At 37.3% G+C, this 21,154-nt stretch overlaps 1 protein-coding gene across 2 annotated transcripts in view; it reads right to left on the bottom strand.

Annotated features, from left to right (window-relative positions):
* The window catches only part of LOC129363148 (mitochondrial import inner membrane translocase subunit TIM16-like), a 105,642-nt gene that overhangs the window by 7,856 nt on the left and 76,632 nt on the right, over nucleotides 1–21,154 (bottom strand). For both annotated transcript variants that reach the window (XM_055035034.1, XM_055035036.1), the window contains exons 10-16: nucleotides 1,474–1,528; nucleotides 1,328–1,385; nucleotides 1,087–1,232; nucleotides 882–980; nucleotides 703–798; nucleotides 465–618; nucleotides 203–378 (exon numbers count right to left, since the gene is read on the bottom strand). In XM_055035034.1, the coding sequence (XP_054891009.1) occupies nucleotides 203–378; nucleotides 465–618; nucleotides 703–798; nucleotides 882–980; nucleotides 1,087–1,232; nucleotides 1,328–1,385; nucleotides 1,474–1,528 (784 nt within the window). The remainder of the gene's footprint in view (nucleotides 1–202; nucleotides 379–464; nucleotides 619–702; nucleotides 799–881; nucleotides 981–1,086; nucleotides 1,233–1,327; nucleotides 1,386–1,473; nucleotides 1,529–21,154) is intronic.

Below are 21,154 nucleotides of genomic sequence, written 5' to 3'. Positions count from 1 at the left end.
GCACTAACTAAACTAAATTCTCCGGGGGTTGAAGGTACTGCTAACTCTATTGGAAGTCTCCGAGTCAATTTGTACACACCGTCAGAAAGCACATTAGTTTTGCAAAAAGGCTAGTTACTGCACCAGGATTAATAGGGAATGTGTGAATACTTTTGGTAAGTTTCATTAAGTGTGACAAATAACAAAATGTTTCTATACATACTTCAAACACAGCAATCTGGCCTCCTGCAATGGCGAGCGGAACGGCCACACGTTGGCGGTTTACACAGAAGCCGTCACACTCGCCTGGCGTCGTCAGGTTGAGGTTCCGGATGTTGGTGATGTGTTTGTCCCGGTGCATCACTGCACCCTGGATGTGTCGGAATTTGGATGTTGGTCCTGATTAAAAAAACAGAACAGTTTCAAAAAAACATCTAAAACAGATGATTATTCTAAAAATATGTGTGCATTGTGTTAGTTTTTACCCAGCATGTTTTGGATTGTCTTTACGCTCTGGCTGGGACTGGGAAGGAAGCCTGAGGAGAGACCAGAGGTGGAGGAGGGAGAGCGGGACGGAGCAGCGGTGCTGCTGGGGGTGCTCAGAGGACTACTCGAGGTGGAGCAGCCGTGAGGCTGATCCTGGAAAAGCAGAATGCTGTTTTAAATTCTGCTAATCAAACATTAAGCTTGTCCTGCTTTGGAAAAACAAAGACACATTTTTACCTCTTTGCTTCCTCCATGGGGTAGTTCCTTCTTAACAAGTGTCTGTTTTTCTGCTGGCTTGGGTCTCTTGTCAGGGTGGAGGCTGACTTTATCCACCTTGAGACAAACGGAGATGCTTGTCTGAGCAACCTGTGTGGCCTTCAAACTTTCCTAAGCTGTTGTGAGCGAGGTTCTGTTACCTGTTTGTTTCCTCCCTTCCACCACTCCTCTGCAGACATGGCTGGAGTCGTGCCCACCGTATCTGGGTAAAGGTCATCATGAAACTCCTGGCCTGAGGTCTGCAAAACAAAGAATGGGGTTCCAAAAGCGCAAGCAATCAAACATCCGTGGAAAGGAAATCAAGATGTATGTGGATGTCATAAATCTGTGTTTTGCCGGCGATACCTTGCGAGGGACTTGGTAGCTGATTGGAATGATGCAGCTGTCTGTCAACTGAAGAACACGCACCACTTCACAAGAAATGACATCCAGTGCCAATTTTGGCACCATGGCAATGCCTCGAGTTGAAGCATCAGTCAGACAGTGGCTCACTGTGAGAAAGTTAAGTTAAAAAAAGGGTACAATATAGGAGAGAATTGGAAAAATAAAACATTTTTAAGCATGCACAAAAACAACCACATTTTACCTTGAGTCAGGAAAGGCTCAGCGGTTGAGACTTCAAAACAATCAACTGCAGTGTCTCCCTAAATGGAGAAAGAGAAGCATAAATAAACCAGAGTATCTTCAACATCATCTTTACAAGAAGAACAAATTTGCAGATATACAGCTTACAATGCCAGCGAGCATGAGGAGACCAGTGTCATCATCAAACAGAGGGACCAACGTCCTGTAGATGGAGACAAAGATGAACAAAGAGAGAAAACATTGGGAATCTTTTTCTTTGGTTTTGCATCACTTAGGCCTGTTCAAGTTGAAAAGTGTTGCCACTAGATGGTGCAGTTGACTCAGCAAAAGGTGTCTTCAACTCCTACAAACTCAGCCGCACGGAACGTTTTCTTTCCACCTGTAACAATACTGTGGAGGCTACACACAGAACAAAAATGCTGTGTATTTCTGTTTAAAATCCATCAGCTCAATATAAATGAGTCGCAAAATCTTCCCCAAAACAATAATCGGGTCCTGGACAGAAAATGAGAGACCTAGCCAAAGTACATTTTAGAAAGACCTTCAAAAAAACTTCATTGAAGTTGCTGCTTAGAATAAAAAAAGCAACATGCTTCTATATAAAAAGAAGGTCGTTTCCACACTGCAGCACAGAATTGGCAAAATGTACAAAAAAATCTCTGGTAAAAATGTACAAAAAATCTTAAAAAAAAAAAAAAAATAATGTTTTAGTGCAACCTCCCACTTAAAATTGTAGAAATAAAACCTTTAATAAAAGTAATTTTTTTTTCAGTTAGAAACAAAATGTTTTATGAAGTAATTATTTTCAACAAAATCCCTTGAGACTCAAAATTCCTGTAAAATAAGTGTTTTTTTTTCTGTTTCTGGTGGGTATCAACAGAATACCACAATAGAACATCGTGATGATCTTTGGGAATTTTGTTGTTATGCTTCATCTTGGTATCCTGCTTCTTCGTTCCCTCTGTGCTTTATTAGCCATTTTCCCACCTCCTGAGTTCAACTTGTATTCCTTCACAGCTGAACCCTGTTTGTTGAATAATCAACTCCGCAGCTTCAAGAAATGTCTTCACTGTAAATTTATTTCATAATATTGACATTATCAATGTTGACAGTAAATCACCCATTTTGGATTATTTGTTAAATAAAAAGAATAATCAACAGAGCAAACTGGTGTGAAGCTCAAAATAATCAAAGTCAAATACAGAGAGATTTCTTCTGAACCATTTGAAACCGTTTTCTGTTGGCGTACTACAAACTTTGCTCATGCAGGTCTAAACAAGTCCAGAGTCACCTGCTACCTCTCGTGATATAAACTAAGAGGATTGAGGGCTGCAGAACTTAATAAGGAAAGTACAACTAATTTCCTAAACCAAACGGCAAATAGTTCCACAAACAAGTGAGGTAATCTAGGCAAATCTCCCTCATTCTTCACTGCTATTTATTATGATTTCCTCTGCAGGTCGCAGTTGGGATAAGGACAGAGTCCAGGCTGACTGAAGTGGAGAGACTCATTTCCAGAGATGGGTTTATGATGACAACCTTGTGCAACGCTTCTATTCCAGGGCCACTTGATGCTGAGAGACTGGTGATGTAATGCTCCAACTATGACAGGGTAATGACAGGGTTAGTTAGAGTATGTAAGGCGACAACAAATGGTGACACGCAAGGGACTTTTTTTTGTTTTCTGTGAGTAGCAAAATATAAGAGCATGTGACAGCATGTCGTGGATGTTTGTATGAAAATTATGAAACAACCAATTAGCAAAGAAATAAAAGTATCAGACGAGAGTCTATGAACAGCTAACAGTTTGACATGTTCACAATTTTCCTTTCATCCTTAGTCTTTAATAAATGAGTCCAGATTTATTCAAGAAACTCTAGAAGAGAAAAATGGATCCATCAACAATTGTCAAAAATCAATGACTAAAACAGTCCGCAGTTTGTGAGGATCAAAAGTTACCTGTTTGACCAATAGAGCAGCAGTACAGGAGCACCACAGGGCTCTGTACTCTCACCATTACTTTTTACTTTGCACACCTTAGGTTTCCAGTAAAACTTAGAAATAATAGTATCTAGAGAAATTCTAAGAAAACTCTCCAGGTGTATTAAAGATGGACAAAGGGCTGGGAGAAAGCTGGTTTGGTTTGTGGCATGGTGTGGATACAACCGTCTTATCCTAAATGTCAATAAAACAAAGAACACAATTGTAGATTTAGGAAGTAAAAGAATTAGTCAAATAATATTTCTGTCATCTGATAAGAAGTGGAGGTGGTTAAAGAGTATAAATAGCTGTCTACGAGAAGGGACAGAGGAGACTTTACATCTTGGGGAAGCTTAAGAATCTTTATTGTTTGCAGCAAGATACTGGAGATCTTCTATAGGTTTGTTGTGTGGAGTGTGACCTATTCAATCATCATCTGTTGGGTCAACAGCATTAAGCCAGTCAGTCTTTCCATCTAGATTAAATATTTTGAACTGTTCATGTTCGTTTTCAAAGATCCAAGGGGTGTTGGGATTGTGTGTGCTTGGCTTGTTCAGCAGGATCACTATGACCTTACTGTTCAATGAAATCTACACCAGGAAATACAAAAAAAAAACAACAATATTTGGAAAAGTCATTAGCCATCTATTCACTTGTTTCGCTTTTATATGTGTTCAGTCTCATACCTTGTCATATTTATTAGCAGTAGTATTTCATATTGCTAACATCAGACTGGCTATGTGCTGTCTCACTTGTTGTTTTTGGCGGGGCTGCATGTGAAGGATGTGGTTTCTCTTTACGCACACTACAATACAGACATTTTTATTTCTTTAGAGATTGCTTACCAACTTATTTTTAGCCTGGCTTTAACTTGAATGTCACAGTGAAAAGATAAAAACAAGTGTATGAGCAGTGTTGATTACAATCCATCTAATCCATAAGGGACATACAGTAAGAGACATTCATTGAGCATTTTAAAAATTTCAATCTCAAAAAAAAGGTTGAGATCTTGAGGTTTTTTAAATCTTGTAATTGATTTAAGAACAATTCAAAGCAGGAGACAAATAATACCTGTGCCTCTTTTTGACCTCTCTCCTCTCTGTTGCAAGGCAGTGGAGTCAGCAATGGCCACACTTCGTTAGCTCGAGTCTCTGTTCCTATGTCCGAGTCTGTCCACAGGGAGTCCACCTCCAGTCCCACACTGCTCTTCTTTGCTCTGTCCTCCCCACACAAAACTACCTTGCTTTGTCCCTCAAAGCAAGGTCCCCAGCACCGTTTGTCCCAATTAGCTGTCCAAAATGCCTTCACTCTCTCCGACGTCTTATCTCCGCTTTTCTCACAGTAAAATGTACAAGTCAAACAGCCATATAATAGAAGCAGAGCTTTATCTCTTATTTTGGCCACTGTGTGCTGTCATTTTCATGGTCCACCTCCTCACTGGCCCGTTTTCCCACACAGCGAAATGCAGACACATGCAGGTGCATATTTACACACGCATAAAGGGGAGCACACATAAGTGCTGATGATGCGGATTTAATGACTTCATGATGCGGTATTGCAGAGTTAATCAATTAAGAGTCTACTATGCAAATCTCCTTCACACAGGCTCATTGTGAATGAAAAAAGAAGCTATTATTCTCATTCAGCAAAGACAGAAGCATTTTCCTGTTTTTGGTGTGCAATCAAAATAAGTTCACCACCATAATCATGATTAAATAACATGCCAAGAACAATATTCCAACTTCTATCTGCACCTAATAATGTCTCATCACAATCCAAACTTCTCTAACTATCTGCAAAGAGCCATCAGAATATCAAACAACCCACCTGCCTCCTTTCTGAGCTGCCATCACCTCACACTGCTCATCTCGCACAGATGCCAAATGAAAATCAGAAAATGACCTTCTCCCTTTGACAGCTGCCTTCAGCACCAGTAGATACGATGGGGGTAATATTCCTGCTCTCTGTGTTTAGGTGTGCATGAGACAGCCAGGATAAATTCAGATCATTAAAACGTGTTGTCATTTAATAACGTGTGTTGCTTCCAGTCTGTGCCCACAGACCTGGCCAATAAGGCAGATTCTAATTCTGAGAAAATCTAGAGACGAATGTTTTACTTCTGATTTTGATGAACCTGACAAGATAGACCATACCCCCTTCAACTTGTTCACATTTCTCCCTCAAAGTCTTTTATAGGGATTCTTAAAAAAAAATTGGAAAAAGGATTAGGAAAAAAAATAATCCATGGCTTTTACAGAATCACATGTAATTGCAGTTACAGCTGCAAGTCTTTTGGAGTATGTAGCAGCTTTGCATAATACTTAGAGATAAAAGGTTTTGCCCTTGATTTTTTTCAAAAGTCAGAGGCAAAAGATCAGAATTAAAAACTGAGCATATTTAAACAAGCTTTGACATAAATCCTCCAGGATTTTCTGTATTTAGTTCTGTTACTCTGAGCAGTTAAACACGGTGGTGGCAACATCAGACTGGAGTGCTGTGGAGTGTTCAGGCGGACATTCAGTTTTTGTTGTACCTGAATGAAGTTGTCCCTCCTGCCCCCAAACGTTTGTGTTACGTTAATGCAGCAAAAACTTTTGTCTGTGTCAATATCATTTTAAAGATAATGAGAAATGTTTCCAGAGGTCATGCAAGGTCAACCAGCCTCAAATATTTAATTTGGGCTTCACCTCATGAGAGAATCTTCTTCCATGTGCTTCTTTGTCTTTATGATGCTGTTTGTTCAGCAAAGATCTGAGAGGAAGCGTCATTTTTCTTCTACTTCACTTATGGATAGATTTTTAGTGGGCAGTGACTCATTATGGTAACAAAAGTATGAAACTCTGCGTTCCGATGTGACAAGAGGTGGACACATTTAAATTGAATCAATAGTTTTACAAGGTACCAGAAAAAATATGAAAATTGTATTATAAACATGTTTTATACCTGATTTTTACAGTGAAATACTTCATGCTCTTTTAGAAAAACACACAAAAACCAATATGCTATATACCTCAATGAGTCCAACAGGCACCAGCCTTCCCTCTGATACCATCAGACTCATCCAGTGGTGTAATGTGCTCTGGTGTAGGTGGAGCTAATTGAAGCAGCCGACAGAGGTATAAAGTTATGGGTTTGAGCTACGACCAGATGAGTATCAGTCAAAGGGACCTTTCTCTGTCGTATCAGATCATGACCTTCAGCAAGGCCTGCCTTAATAATAAAAACATGCACTAGATATGGCACTAAGCTCCAGATGACAGGTAGTGAGCCTGACAATGGAAAGAACGGGGAGGTGGAGGCCAGTAAGGAATGGAACCCCCACTTTTTAAAATTTGTATCCTAGCAATATAAAAAATACTGTTCTGCACATTCATTGGCCTTAGAGTAAGTCAAGAGTAGGATGCGTCTTCTGGATTTCTAGGAGATAAAATGAGACTAAATGTGGAAACGTTCACATCAAAGAACATCTCTGGAGACATAAGAAAGGAGCAACTACACCTTGATGTTAAAAACAATCTTAAATCACTGTGAAGGAACCTCTTTTTTATTGCAATCTAAGACATTCATCACTCACTTCAAAGTGTAACCATGCAGCTATTTAGGCTTGAGATATTTTCATGATCAGTATCTGATTATGAAACATAAAGCAGCACCAGTTAATAATAATAATGTGGCTGACGTTTTGATGAAAGTTGCGCTGTAGCAAAGAAATTAGCCTTGCATTTTATAGCAGGGCTCTTAAGTGATTCCTGTAATAAGTAACTGATCAAAATAATTTATGTAAGCCACAGATCCTCCTTTTTAATTTTCATTTTTTTGTTCCCAGACAGAAGACAGACTTATTGTCACGTTGTAAAGAGTTAAACACACTCATGCTGCAGGCCAAAGACTGATAACATCTCCTCAACAATGAAAGAATGAAGCAAAGTAATCCGCTTTGCTTCATTTTGGACCATATGTTCCTTTAAACAGAAAATAAAGACATGAGACTGACAATGTGAAGTTAGCAATTTTTAAGATAGGAGTTCTCCCTCAGCAACATCTTGGTAATTCTGTATGCTTACATCTATCAGCCGTTTTCATGCAGACATAAGGTCAGTTAGTTGGAAAATCAGAGGCAAAATCGATACTCTAATCCTTGTGAAACCTCAGTAAGTTTTATAGAAAAACAAATGTCAGGGAACCCGCCCTCAATAAACTGAAACTCCCTCCCAAAAAACAGCAGCTTTAAGTGAACTAAAACAATTACAACTGCGAATGTTTTCACTATTCTTTAAACTGCAGACTGAGTGAAGTCTTACAATGAACACACTGAAACGTTCCGTAATGAGCCGCACACTTTTTCCACTGACCAGTTTCTGTGTTTCCACTATGTGAGTTTAATGAGTGCTTTGGGTCTGCCTGCCTGGCTACCTTCAGAAGCTAGTTCATTAGAAGGGAATTAGAGCTGACGCTCTGCGTTCCTGAGAGGAAAAGAAAAGCAGGAATTGTCAGCGGAGAGACCAGCTGTGGCCGTATCTGAGCTCCAGTCTCAGATGGGCTGCCAAGCTTCATATCAACCCACTGGTTGATATGAGTACCATTATGTGCACTCATACCACACATCGAGTGCAGGTATGAATGAAAACATTGATGACCTTCTCATCAACCTCCAACTTCAACATATACCTGCAATCAAAAATATCACAAATAAAATTACAACTGACTCCATCCCAGCCTTAAGTTGTTACACGTCGTCACTTCAGCTTTCTTTTTTTCTTTCCCAGATGTAGATCATTTCTACACATTGGACAACATATGAGTATAAGTAGATTAATAGAATAAAACTATAACAATATTTTTTGGACCGTTTTTAATTTTAACATAAAATTCCAAAGAGTCTTGAAATAAAAGTCAAAGGAAATGATTGACTTTTTCCTCAACAAATTAAAAACATAAATCCAATCCAGTCTCAGGAGAGTGGCGTGAAAAGGTGTGACTAGTTATTCAGACAAGAGGTGACATATTTCCTCTTGGGGCAATAAAATTATTTTCTACTTGAACTGTAAAAGGATCTAAACAATCATTCTTTTATGATTCTAATATCTTTGCCATTTAAAGTCATTGAAACAAGACTAAAACTAGTACAGGTGAGTAAAATGCAACTAAAGGTAAATTAGATAGTAGTCAAAAGATTAAAATTAAAACTAAGATTACTAGACAATTTTTAGGACTTTATCTTCAAAATGAATCAAAAATACCAAATTAGTGGAGGGAAATCAATTAATCTGCAATGTATGAGTGACGAATATTACTACAAACAAGCATAGACGTGAGTATAGACTAGTGAAGAATGTTTGTGCAAACTGGAACAAGTGGAAGTAGGATGTGTTGAAGAAACATGTGCTCAAACAGGAAAAGAAATTAACTGATATGGAAACCTTGCTGGCATTAGTATCTATTAGCATTAATGGTTTACATTAATACAATAAGAAAAATAATTATAAGATTTTAAAATAAACACATTATTTTGTTATATTTAATCTTTAGGTAAACAAAACAAATGTAAAAAAAAAAGCAGTTTAAAGGAAAAACAGCTTGAAAAACATGATTCCTGAATTGCATCAGTTTCTGTTTCAGCTGAAGGTGATGAAACACCAAAATCTTGTTTTTATTCGTCTATGCACAAGGAAACAATCAAAGCTTCAACAGGTCTGATTGTTATTTACCAAAAGCAATGTGATACAGACACGATCACACAACAAAATCGCTTAATTAGGTCGAATGATTCAAGTTGTGCATATTCATGTTGGCTTGCACATCGAAACACTCATGCAGAACTTTTAAATGCCTGGTAAACTGGTCCAGACTGGCTTGGTTATAAAACAGGCAGGTCACTGGTTGTAAATTAGCAGGAGGGCTCCTTCCCTTCGCATTCAGAGCTGGGCGAGGTTGGGAGTTTTGCAGAATGTGGGTGGGCATGAGGAAGTTGGAGTATGTAGGAACCGTAAGAGAAATTGGGTGTTACAGCACTAATGGGAAACATAAACCCCTAACGTGCACATTAAGCCAACTCAGAAAAGTCAGAATGCTTTGGGGGCGGATGATAGAAATAAACAGCACATTTACTTTCAGTGTTGGCTTGTGAACAGGGGGGCCGTATCTGTAAGGTGCTATTGGCTGAGAAGTCCTGGACAAGACGCGTTCTGCATTAACCCCGACTGCCCCGGCTATATGACCATGTAATGACCTGTCGCCAGGAGCCTGAGAACTGCTGGCACTCAAGTCAAAGTCAGAGAAGATATACTAAAAAATCCTCTACAGTAAAATCTTGCCTTTGACATTTTTTTAAAGGCAAAATTAAAAAACATTTGCCTCAATCATTTGTGCTTAGGAACCAAATTTGTACAACTCTTGTTGTCTGAGACCAGAGAAAATTGTTCTAAATGTTATTCGGGCTGATTTTTTTGTTTTTGGACAACAATGTCCTAAAATGACATCTGACTTAAATTTGAATCTCCTGCAAATGACTAACTCCTACCAAATTACTTTTCCGTTAGTAGACCTAGCTGTTATTAGAAAAAAATGTGAATTGGTTATTGTATTTGGAGCAAGAGTCAACCCCCAAAATGCTCTCCATAATTTGATTATCTTCAAAAATAAACCACAGAACAAAAATTTCATGCTCTAAATGAGAAGAATGTTTCAGCACGCTAGACAGTTGCTGATGAAGTCAGTCTTGGTTGTTTACTCAGTTTTATTATTTCTGCAAACCTCAAGCAAAGACTGAGTAGTTGCTGTTCGAAACTCGGCGAAGCTCCAATGCAGTTGGTGTTCAAAAAACTCGATGACTGATTTACTGTCTTAAGTAAATATTGAACAGTGACCAACATGATCACATGGAGGTCAATGTGCTTAATAGCAACAGTCCATCCAATAGTTGGAGCCTTTCTTCAAACAAAGGAGGCTTTGACCTTACAAATAATACATGATCTATACCTTTAAGAACGCATTCACACCGCTTTAAAGAACTGCACATGACTCTTTCCCTCTGGCACAGCCAAGTAAGAGTTATTGAAAACACTAAAGCTCTAAAAATCAGTAATTTATGGACACAAACACGACTGCTTTATGGGTATTTTTAAAGCCTCAACACACATGTGCAGACGAGAGAGAAGGTTGACTCAAGGAGTAGGAAACAAGCAAAAATACGACCTTAAAACACAACTGAGTATTTCAACAAAGCATCGCTATGTTTTTAGTTCACCAATGTTTTGACTAAGTTTTGTCTTATAGTTTCACTTTATCAGATGGCTTCATCTTTGTGGCTTTTCAGCTCATGTCAGTACAAGACTTCATTCACTAAAGATGATGACACTCTTCAGTAAGCATCTTCATAAGGTGTTTTGCTTTTGTTTCAAGGTAGATGCACCCATTTTACACAAAAACATATTAATTTCTTTCCTGAAGGGTGCAATGACTGGACAGTTTCATAATGTTTCTTCATGAACCTAACATTTTCAGGCATCTGGAAGTTGCACCTCAGGATTAACCAGACTTGTGGAGTTCAATTCCCTTTCTGATATCTTACTTTTTTATATGTAGTAAATTATCCTATCACAAGCTTACAAAACTATGACGTCATCATCTGGGCTCAGAAGCGGAGTAGTCTTGTTGGTTGTTGTTCTGATTTTGAAGGAAGCATTTTTTAATGTTTTTTATTTGATTTATTTTTTTTAACTTTAGAAAAATAGTTTGTTTTTTGTGTTGTTTTTTCCCCCACCAATGTACTCCTTGGATTTCCATAGTTGAAAGTGATGTCAGATCACCCAAGAACTACCATCTTGTTTAAGAGACATGTTTTACAAATTCTGCATATTTGGAATTTGAATTCAGGTCAACTCAACTCAAAGAGATGATTGGGGAAAAAAAGACAGTTTTTGAAAATATTTTCTTTCATTTATAATTTCTTTTAAAGAGAAAAGTGGGGTTGAGTGGAGAATGTAATAATTAGAAATCAAATTGGACATTTATTTATTTTGAGGCCATATCAGTCCGACAAGTGATAGAAAGAAACATTCTTCCTTTCGAAGCTAAGAAAAATCAAATATGTACATGAAAATTGTTTATTCATTTCTCCATTTTAAATCAGACATCAATTTTACCCCATCTCCATTCAAATTTCTAAGATTGTTCTGATATTACCCCAAAATCATAAACCTCTGCCTTCTTCATAACTCCAGTACTTTCTTGGAGCCCTACACACCTATCATAAATCATTTACTTTAATGGCCGAGGCATGAAAAAGGTAAAGCAAAAAAAAGTCTGATTTACAGTTGCAAGATGGTCAAAGACAGAAAGAAGAAAAAACAAAATACCCAATAGAGGAGATAAGATTGCATCACTTGCTGTTAATCATCATGGTTATGCATGTCTATGTATATATGAGATCGCATGTGTGTGTAAAGGTCCTAAGAAGGCGGCTTTGAGATCTATCATGAAACATCTGGGAGAGTTATAGGTAGGACAAAGCAAGAGACGATTAAAGAAGACAACACAGCTGCAACATGATGATCACCTTGATGAATTGTGACTTTTACAGCCAGATCTGGTGCCATGATGCAGCCATGCATAAAAACACACATTTTTTAACTGTTCTTCTGCTCTACATTTCTGAGTATATCTGATCAGAGAAGCTATGTTTGCGGCAACATATAGCGAGAAAGAGAACAAGTGATGAAAAGGTTAGATTCACAGTCTTTAACATTGCTTACTCAAAGAATAACGTGTTGTAACAAAGCCAAGGAATTATGTAACGTGATCATTGAGATATAAAAAAAATACATCGCAGAGAAAGAAGCATACCAACATATTTTACATAAAGACAAATTATGGGTCACAATATAGTTGGTTTATCCCCAAATTATTTAGAAATCTGTTCTTACTTATATTTTAATAAAACTAGAATATAGAAAATGATTTGTTTATTATAGCATTTTCAGTCAAACCAACCTTTTGATTGCTGATGAACTTTTTGTTTGCTTCAACTGGTATTTTGATAAAATTATCAAAATCATCTTTGCTAAGGAAAGTCTTTGAGGTTGGAAGGCCTCATGCCAGCAAACGAATCTGTAGTTCACTCCACTGATTCTCCATCAGATTTAACTTGAGAGAATCAGTGGAGAACTTGGGAACCATATAAAAATATTTATAGAATAAAAAAAAAAAAAAAATATATATATATATATATATATATATATATATATATATATATATATATATATATATATATATATATATAAGGTAAAGATTGGCTCACATTAAACCTTAATCAACAAGGGGTATGAATAATTTGGGGTCTTAAATATTTCATATTCTTGACAAATATTTTTTGTAGTTTTCTTTTTTACCTTTTCTTAGCTGTGTTCATTCAAATACTCATTTTTATAATTTATAAGATGTGTTTAGCTCGTTTTCTTTCTCAGTGTTCCTGAGATGCTGCAGTTTCTACTTTGCAAACAGAAACCTAAACTGTCTGCACAGTCTGAAATCCACCACCTTCTCACAATAAACAACCCTGAGCAGACATTTACAAGCCTACATCCAGGCTCTGTCCACACTTTTCCAACAGCACACGATGAAGCAGCTTCGAGCAATTTATTTGCAACACAGACTCATCTTCCTCTGAGGAATAAAACTAAGAGCTGCTCAAGTTACAAAGAATTACATCAAGGTTAAAACCCGACTGGAAAATGGCAAGGTCGACAAAAAGGATCCAATGTAGTAATCTGCAGACAGAAACAAACCAGTGACTATTTGTATCTTTTCTATTTAATCAGCTACTTGACCTCGTTTTAATGTCAAGACCTTTCCAAGTCACAGTGTGTGAGTGCTATCTGTGTGCCTGTACTTGTATTTATCATCTTTAGTTTGACCATGCAGGTCATTTTAGAGGCAAATTACTAAATGACTGTCAAGTTAAATTAAACACTTTAAAAGGACCTTTAGATCATAAAACACAGATGAGCCGAAGAAGAATTAGTGCAATTAGCCTAACCCAGAATATGTAACATGCATTAATCATCTACCTATTTTACTCAGATACCCTTAAATAAAATGTAAAGTAATAAACAGTCAGACTCCACCTGTATGTAAATTCAAAGAAATCCTGATTCAAGTCAACTACAAGCCATGTGGGTGACACAACAAACACATCGCAGAAGATGTTCTGAGCAACAAAGACGAGGAAATTTGGAAGAAAACCTGTTAGAGGCAGAAAAACTATTTACAGAAAGAGAGGAAAAAGAAAAATTAACCCCCAGCCTCCATCACCGTTTTATGTCGGTGAAATTAAAACACATTACAGTTAGTGGGTATAATATGACAATATGTGGAAAGGTTCATGGGATTTGAATACTTTTGCATAACAATATAACCTGTAGCATGGTGTGGTTGTAGTTGTACGGTGAAAATCAGTAGGATCAGTTCTTTAATAGATTCAGTAGGACAATGAACACCTGAGTCTCAGATATGTTTCCTTTAATCTATTTATTCATTTAATCCCTATTATCTCCATTTATCTATTGAACTGAATTTAGTTCACCCCAATGATTTGACTCATCCTTGAAAAAAAGGGATATCCAAAGGTTAACATAAAACAGGCCTCAATCCAGATGCAAATTTACATATTTTATTTGTCTTGGATTTCTGTGTTATATGGTCACTTAGAAAAAGAAAGCAAACATACAGTAAAAAAAGAAAAAAGGATAAAACCTTAAGGTGTGGCTTTTTGATTATAAGAAGATTCTGGACTGCTAATCTTGCACGGTGCAGGGATTCGACAGGCGTTTGTATGACGGTGAGTTAACCTCTCTGATCCTTGGCATTTATTGGAAGTAATTCAATCGTTGAAATACGCATCATGACCTGAAGTGATCTGTGCCGCATAGCTGCTCTCATCTCCTTCAAAGAGTGTCTGTGTAGTCATACTAAACATACCTTAGCTGAGCTGCTGTCTCTAACAAACTCAACCACAGGCATGTTTCTCTTACTCAATACCTAGAATACCAGAGAGCAGACTGAGAGTATGACTAGAATGAAGAAGTAAGCAAAAGAAAAGAGAATGAACTGAGCAAATAGCTTGCAAGCATCTTTCAATAAAACCAAACCGGTTACGATTGCATTTAATGGACGAGGAAAGAAGTCATCAAAACAAATTATGGTAAGATACAATCAGATTTTATAGTGAAACTAAAGATAAGCAAAAAACAGAATCTAAAATAGGGAGCATTAGTCTGAATTTATTTGAGCTCTGTTAATGATGATCATGGGAAAATGTCATTTCTGTATGACCCTAGCTAAAAGTAACCAAGGGAGTGGAGGTCAGCAGGGTCTGCTAACCCAACCTACGCCCCCCGTACCTCACCCCGTCACTGTAAGATCACTCTGCACTTCATCACCCTGAGTTTCTCAAATCAGAGCTGCAACTAGTGCTTACAAATATATACATACTTATTAAATCTTTAAATCTTTCAACATTTCATTTTGATAAACCAATTTAGAGTAATTTACTGCTAATTTTTTTCTACTTTGTAAAAAAAAAAAAGCACCTCAGATTGGACAGAATTTATGCAAAGATTAATCTTCAAGTCTTGCTTTAGATTCTCAATTAAACCTATTCTGGTCTTTGACTAGGCCATGCTAGCACCAGAAGATGCTGTTTGGCATCAGACAGGTATAACAGTGGAATTGTCCTGCATTTAGCTCCATCCATATTCCAATCAATTTCCCTCTCCCATCTGAAACAAACCATTCCCACAACAAAACATGGTCACCACTGTGTTTTCTGGTGGGCATAGCGCAGACATGACGATTGCTGAGTTAGTTTTTAAGTTTTATAAAGTAATATTAAGCTTAAATGTGGTCTCCTCCGTGGGTATGTGTTTGCAGTGTCCTCTGCATGACTTGTGGTAAACTGCAAGTCGGACTTTGTGCTTTGTTTTTGGCACTGCTGTATTTAGCAATTAGGAAGCTTCTGAAGGAACTGGATGTTATTTAGGGATGTCAGAAAAAACGAGCTAAATAAAAAAATCAGGCCACAATTTTCAGATGTTCATTCCTGAACAGTTTGGACAACCATATGTTATGGGTTATGTTTAAGGGACACCCGTATGGGTGTCAACACTAGTTTATGTTGATTTATCAAATAAAATCTCAGTAAAACTCTTGGAAGTCTGTCCATTGTGTAGACAACATAAAAAGTAGTAGTAAATATTATTGTAGTTTCTTTTAGCAATTAAATCCAGGTTGCTGCAGCTCACATAAGATCCAGGTAAAATATAAACATCATAAGGTAATATCTTTAGTTGGTTTAATACTGTAGGTTAGTGAAGCACGGATTGCTTTTTGTGTATATTTTCTACACTCACCCCTTCTGTATGAAACAAGCAGCTCATGTGACCTTAAATTTTTAAAATACAATATCTGTGCTTATGGTACCATTTTGGAATGGCAAAAAGAGCTCTGATGTGTGCCCAAATTAAGCCAAGAGAAACAACAACTATATATAATGATTGTGGAAAAAAATGAAAAAGCCAAAACAATAAACAGACAAAAACAGGAACCAGATTTCTTTTAAAAACTTGCCCCAAAGTTAGATCCAACCCCCCAAGTAGCTCCCTTTCTAACTGAAAGGGGGCAATTAAAAAATCATGAAACCCCTTTCATCATAAATCTAAGCTGAGTTGAGGACATCCACTGATCCCTGAGCCACACTGGGTCTGACTACCAGATGATGCTGAATTATTTTATTCAAACTTCCTCTGCAGAGGACAGCTTTATGAGGGGCACAATGACTTACAGCAGGGTCAAGTTGGCCGTGAAGCTTGGATGGGAAGAGTCAATATTTCAACCTTAAATGATATATTGCATTGGATAGCAGGATTAATTGTTTGCTCTCACACAAACAGGAACAACTTCTGCTTTCAGTATACTCATTACTCCTCTTTCCACTGGCCATATTTTATTCCCTCATATCCAGCTTCCCAGAACTGCATCTAATTAACCCTGCGTGCTCCTAGTTTGTTAGCCAGGTTCCTCCTCCTGTTTTTTTGCATGGCACTGCATTTTTCTTGGACATTTTTTTTCCAAGCTGCAGGGTTAAAAGGTTCGGTGGGAAAAAGGGCAAATGGAAGATGGCAGTCACATCATGAGGGAGCCCACACATGCAGCTGTCAGAGCGCATTTATGTGTGACTGCAGATGAAACGCGTGTCCACCAAACTCAACTGAACACAGCTGACAAAACTGAAGACAAACAAAGAGAGTGCCTTTCTCAGCATCTAAACAACAAAGAGATGAATGATAATTATTCAAAGACTATCCTAATAGGAACTTTTGAATTGGACTAATCATCTGTTTTTATATACTAATTGTACAATGCCACACATATAAATATGTGTGTACAATGCCATATTTTATCCCTCAACTTTGTTCTTTGGTCTAAATAAAAAATACACTTTGAAAACACAAAGAGATGCAGAGAATTTTAAATGTCTGGATATGTGAAAAGAACCTCATGTGCACTGCTGGGTACGGTGGAGGATGTGTGATGCGAAGAGCCTGTTTCCCTTTCACAGGTCCTGGGACTTTTGCTGTATTCTTACAAGATGATTTTAAAGAACAACTTCATCTAAAACCTGAAAATGAGATTATATTGAACCTTTAAATAAAACAACTGGAAACATATGACCAGATCCACATAGAAATGTCCCATTTTTCAGAAAATCAACTAGAGTTTAGATTTATGGCCCAACCATAATGATTTGCTTGGTGGTCAGGTCGAGCTCAGGTGTGACTCCCCTTGTGGACAATGGATGGATACTTGGATGGAACTTGAATGTGTCAATGTCTGATGAGCTGCTGCTTTGCAGCAGGAAATATGGTCTTATTTGGCCTCACAAAAAGTAAAAATTCACAGAAATATTTTTAAGAAAACATACAAATCGCAGCAATACATGTTTTGCAATACATATTTTACTTTTAATTTGGCTATAAATAAGAAAGTTCCTAAAAAATGTAAAAAATAAATATAAAACAAAAAACTCAGTTTTGTTTTGTATCTATTGTGTTATGTCTCCAGACCTTCGAGGTTCTCACGTAGAATTTCACTTTTCAATAACAATGCTTTTTTTTCCTTTTTGTCCTGTTTTTTATGGATTCTTCATGACAGTATGATTCCAAACAATAAATCTCAAGCCAATTTATACGCACTATGACCTGTATGGAGAATCCATAAATGTCGGCTAAACCTGAACTTATAATAAAGATGGAACAAACTATAAAAGTAACAGTAAATTATGAAAGTAAAAGGTGAATGAGGTCAGAAATGACAGAGCATATAAAACAGAAAAAGGGGTCACACAACAACTAGAATGAAGTGAGACAGTTGGATGATTTAAGCACAAGTTTGCTCATCAATGCAGAGAGGCGAACAGCAAATTTAAGTGCAGACATGACTTGAGAAGTGATTATAAAACAGCCTGAAGAAATTCCCATCAGCCCAGCTTGACTCTACGTGGCAAAGTGCCTGCATTTAAAACTGTTAGCAGGCAGGAGTTGGCTCCAAGCTTCATGAGAGTTTTATAGGTTCCCCTGGGCAGAGCTATAAGCTGCCTCGCCATCTTTTACTGAACCACGGTGATTAGGAGCCCGATGTGGTGACGGCCATGCAGCCACCGGACTGTGATTTACAGCTCAGACCAAATGCATGTTTTTTTTTTTTCCACTGTTTGTGATCACTACAAGAATTTTCTCCCCTTTCTTTCTATCTATTTGTTAAGTAGATATCTATTTATTTATTGTTGAAGTAAGGGCAAGGAAATGTTCAAATGGAAACATAAAAAGTATTATTGTCAATCTCAAGAATGAACTAATTTACAAAGCAGATGAAATGGAACATCAAGTCAATAAATGTGAAATCAATATAAAAAAACCCAGGAAAGAGTTTTTATAAACTGCTAACTACAGATAAATGTGAGAATATGGGTTTTAAAAACTAGCCCTTTGTTGTATGCTTTGCTTCTGGACTCTCGGCTACTGGAGGCGTGGACTGTGTTGAAGTCTTAGATTCTACCCAATTGCTAACATTTAACCAGATCAATGCTATGAAGCTTACCAGAAATGGCCTGCTTTATTAACAACCATCCTCCACTACTAAGAGTGAAGTTTAGAGCTGAACGAGGCAGATTTTAATGTTAATTCAATGTTTGGAAGTGTGGCAAACACACTGAATGGCTTTGTTCACTTCTTTTGCTGCCACTGCTACAACTTTTTGATCACAATTCAAAAACTTTGCAGAACATTTGTCATTGTTAAATTCTCCTTCTGTTTGCTGATTTCTTGTAAACAATCTAATTCAAAGGGAAAAAGCCCAGAAGAAGCAGTGAAGAGAGATTAGAATTGAGCGGAAATGTGCATAAGGCAGTGGCCAGGTTATGTCTTAAAGGCTAATTCAGGAAAAAAAAAGTAATAAAAGAGTTCGTTTCTGATCATGTAGAATCAAAGTTAATAAATAATGCAATATCTCATTTAAAAGTATTTTATTTTTTGACTTTGGATCTGTCAGACACTCCTAATTGTGTAAAACCCTTCAATAGAATAGCATGACCTGAACCAGGAAAAAGACTGCAGAAGGTGTTAAAGTTGTGAGTCTGAAAATGGGGCCTCATGTCTCAATGGGACTTTTTTGTGTAAATAAAAGTTAAGTAAAATAAAGTAATTCTTGGGCATCTTGAAGCCCAAGAAAAACAACCCAATTTTTCAAAATCCCCCTTTCCATACTTCTGTGTGCGCAGTGTCAAGATAAATTTTCTCTGGTATTTACCCAGTCTTGTTTTTACTGTTCAACCTTCCAATTGCAGATACTGGAATCGTAGGTAAGTACACATATATCTTGTTGTTAACTCCTGACTTATGAAAAATGCTTATAACAGTAACTTTATTGTTAATGAACCCACAAAATCCTTATCTAAGCTTTTATTTATTACTTCATAAAGATTAAATCAAACAATAAGTGCAAAGATTACACTTGAATTTGAATTATTATATTTAAATTATGTTAAGTGCTATTATTGTGCTTTATTACTTGTCACTAATGTAAGATTTTAATTTTAAGGCCCCAGTTGCAAGAATCCTTCCTAAAGTACAACAGAAAACCCAGATCTTTGGGGGCCACCATAAACAACCTGAACCACTGATCTAAATAATTCACCAAGAGTGCAGCTGGTAAACTTCTAGTCTGCTCCTGCAGATAGGAAAAAAATACGGACTCAATTAAACACAAGATCAACAAAGAACAAACTTTCTTTTAAGCTAAATGTAAACAATGAGGTACAGAAAACTGTAAGGATGTATCTTTCCTTTTTTTGATATTTCTAAATATGGAAAACCTTTCCTCTGGAATAACTGAGCAGTTTTATCTGGACCTTGTGGGATGTGTGTGAAATCATTTCTCTATTCCTGCAATTGACTGTAATATCTTGCAGATGGTATTGCAAATGTGTGCCGCATTGATAACTCCTAGCAGGAGCAGAAGGAGAGCAACCAAGAGAAAAATCATGAACCACAGACTGTGTGGAGGCCAGTATGAAAAAACAAATGGTAGAAATTACACAGCGAGCACGGTTCCACAAGTGGAACTAAAGCACCCCTTGTCCGGAGGATCCCGGGGTTGAGGGTTGGTTTCGGGAGACACATGCGACCCGCCTCAGGGTCAGACACAGCACTGCATGCTGAATCATTTTCTTGTTGAGAGTTTCTACACCTTCGGCCACGGTAAGTGAGAAATTTCAAATGGTTTAAGTTAGTTTTTAAAGTTTGGTGCGGGGGAAAGTGATGCTCTGCAGGAATGCACGTGGCAAACCAAGACAAATATTAGGCAGAAGCGGCTGCAGGGTGCTGTGTAATTTAGTGACATGTGGCTAAAAGTACACACTGGAAGTGTCACAGTTCTAGTAGCTATCATCTTTCTGTACCTGGCTTGGACAAGCCGACATCAAATTAGTCTCTCAGCTGCCAATGGGTAATTTGTCTCTGGTGTTACGAAGTGTTTGATAGCTCTCAGTTTGATGATGGAGCAACCATATGTGCACTACATGCACACTCAGATCAGGACCTACTCTCAATTTATTCAAACTTTTTGGATATTTTTTTTTGTTATTTTGCCATTTTACCACCACACACTTGAATATTTTTGAAAGAAGTCCAGTTTAAAGCTGACCAAAAGCCACATACGGGACCATAGCTGAATTTTTTGTCCTGCAAGCAAAAACTAAAAATCAATCATTGAGTGAAACATTGGGGTGGCAGGATCATGCTGTGGGGATATTTTTCTTCTGAAAGAAAAGGGAAATTGGTCATGAATAATAGAAAGATAGATGGAGCTAAGCCTAGTGAAATATTTCAGGTTTACAATGTCTTACCAGAAGCTCCATCTGTCTTTCCAGCAAATCCAAATTGACTCTCTGCCCCTACTGAAAAAAAGCTTCCCCATACCATGATGCTTCCATTGCAATGTTTTCCAATGGGGATGGTGCACTCTGAATGATATGCCATATTTTCTTTTCTGCCCCACAGTGCCTATGAAGGTCAGAGAGTTAAAACTTGGTCTCTGTTTTCTGTGTCTTGTGGTAAACTTCAAACTTTTCAATGTTTTTCTTAAATGTTCACACAGGTGGAAATTATTTTTTACTGACCTATTTCAGGAGGCTACTTGTTATTTTAAATTGTATTTTAGTTTATTACAGTAAAGGCGGAGAGTACAAATGTACACCACACTTCAGACTTGTTTGTTTAAAAAAAAAGTAGTAACT

Source organism: Poeciliopsis prolifica, unplaced genomic scaffold (genome assembly GCF_027474105.1).
Source record: "Poeciliopsis prolifica strain line A6 unplaced genomic scaffold, Auburn_PproV2 SCAFFOLD010, whole genome shotgun sequence".
NCBI lineage: Eukaryota > Metazoa > Chordata > Actinopteri > Cyprinodontiformes > Poeciliidae > Poeciliopsis > Poeciliopsis prolifica.
The sequence above is the reverse complement of the archived record's forward strand: the minus strand, read 5'-3'. Positions and strand labels throughout refer to the sequence as shown.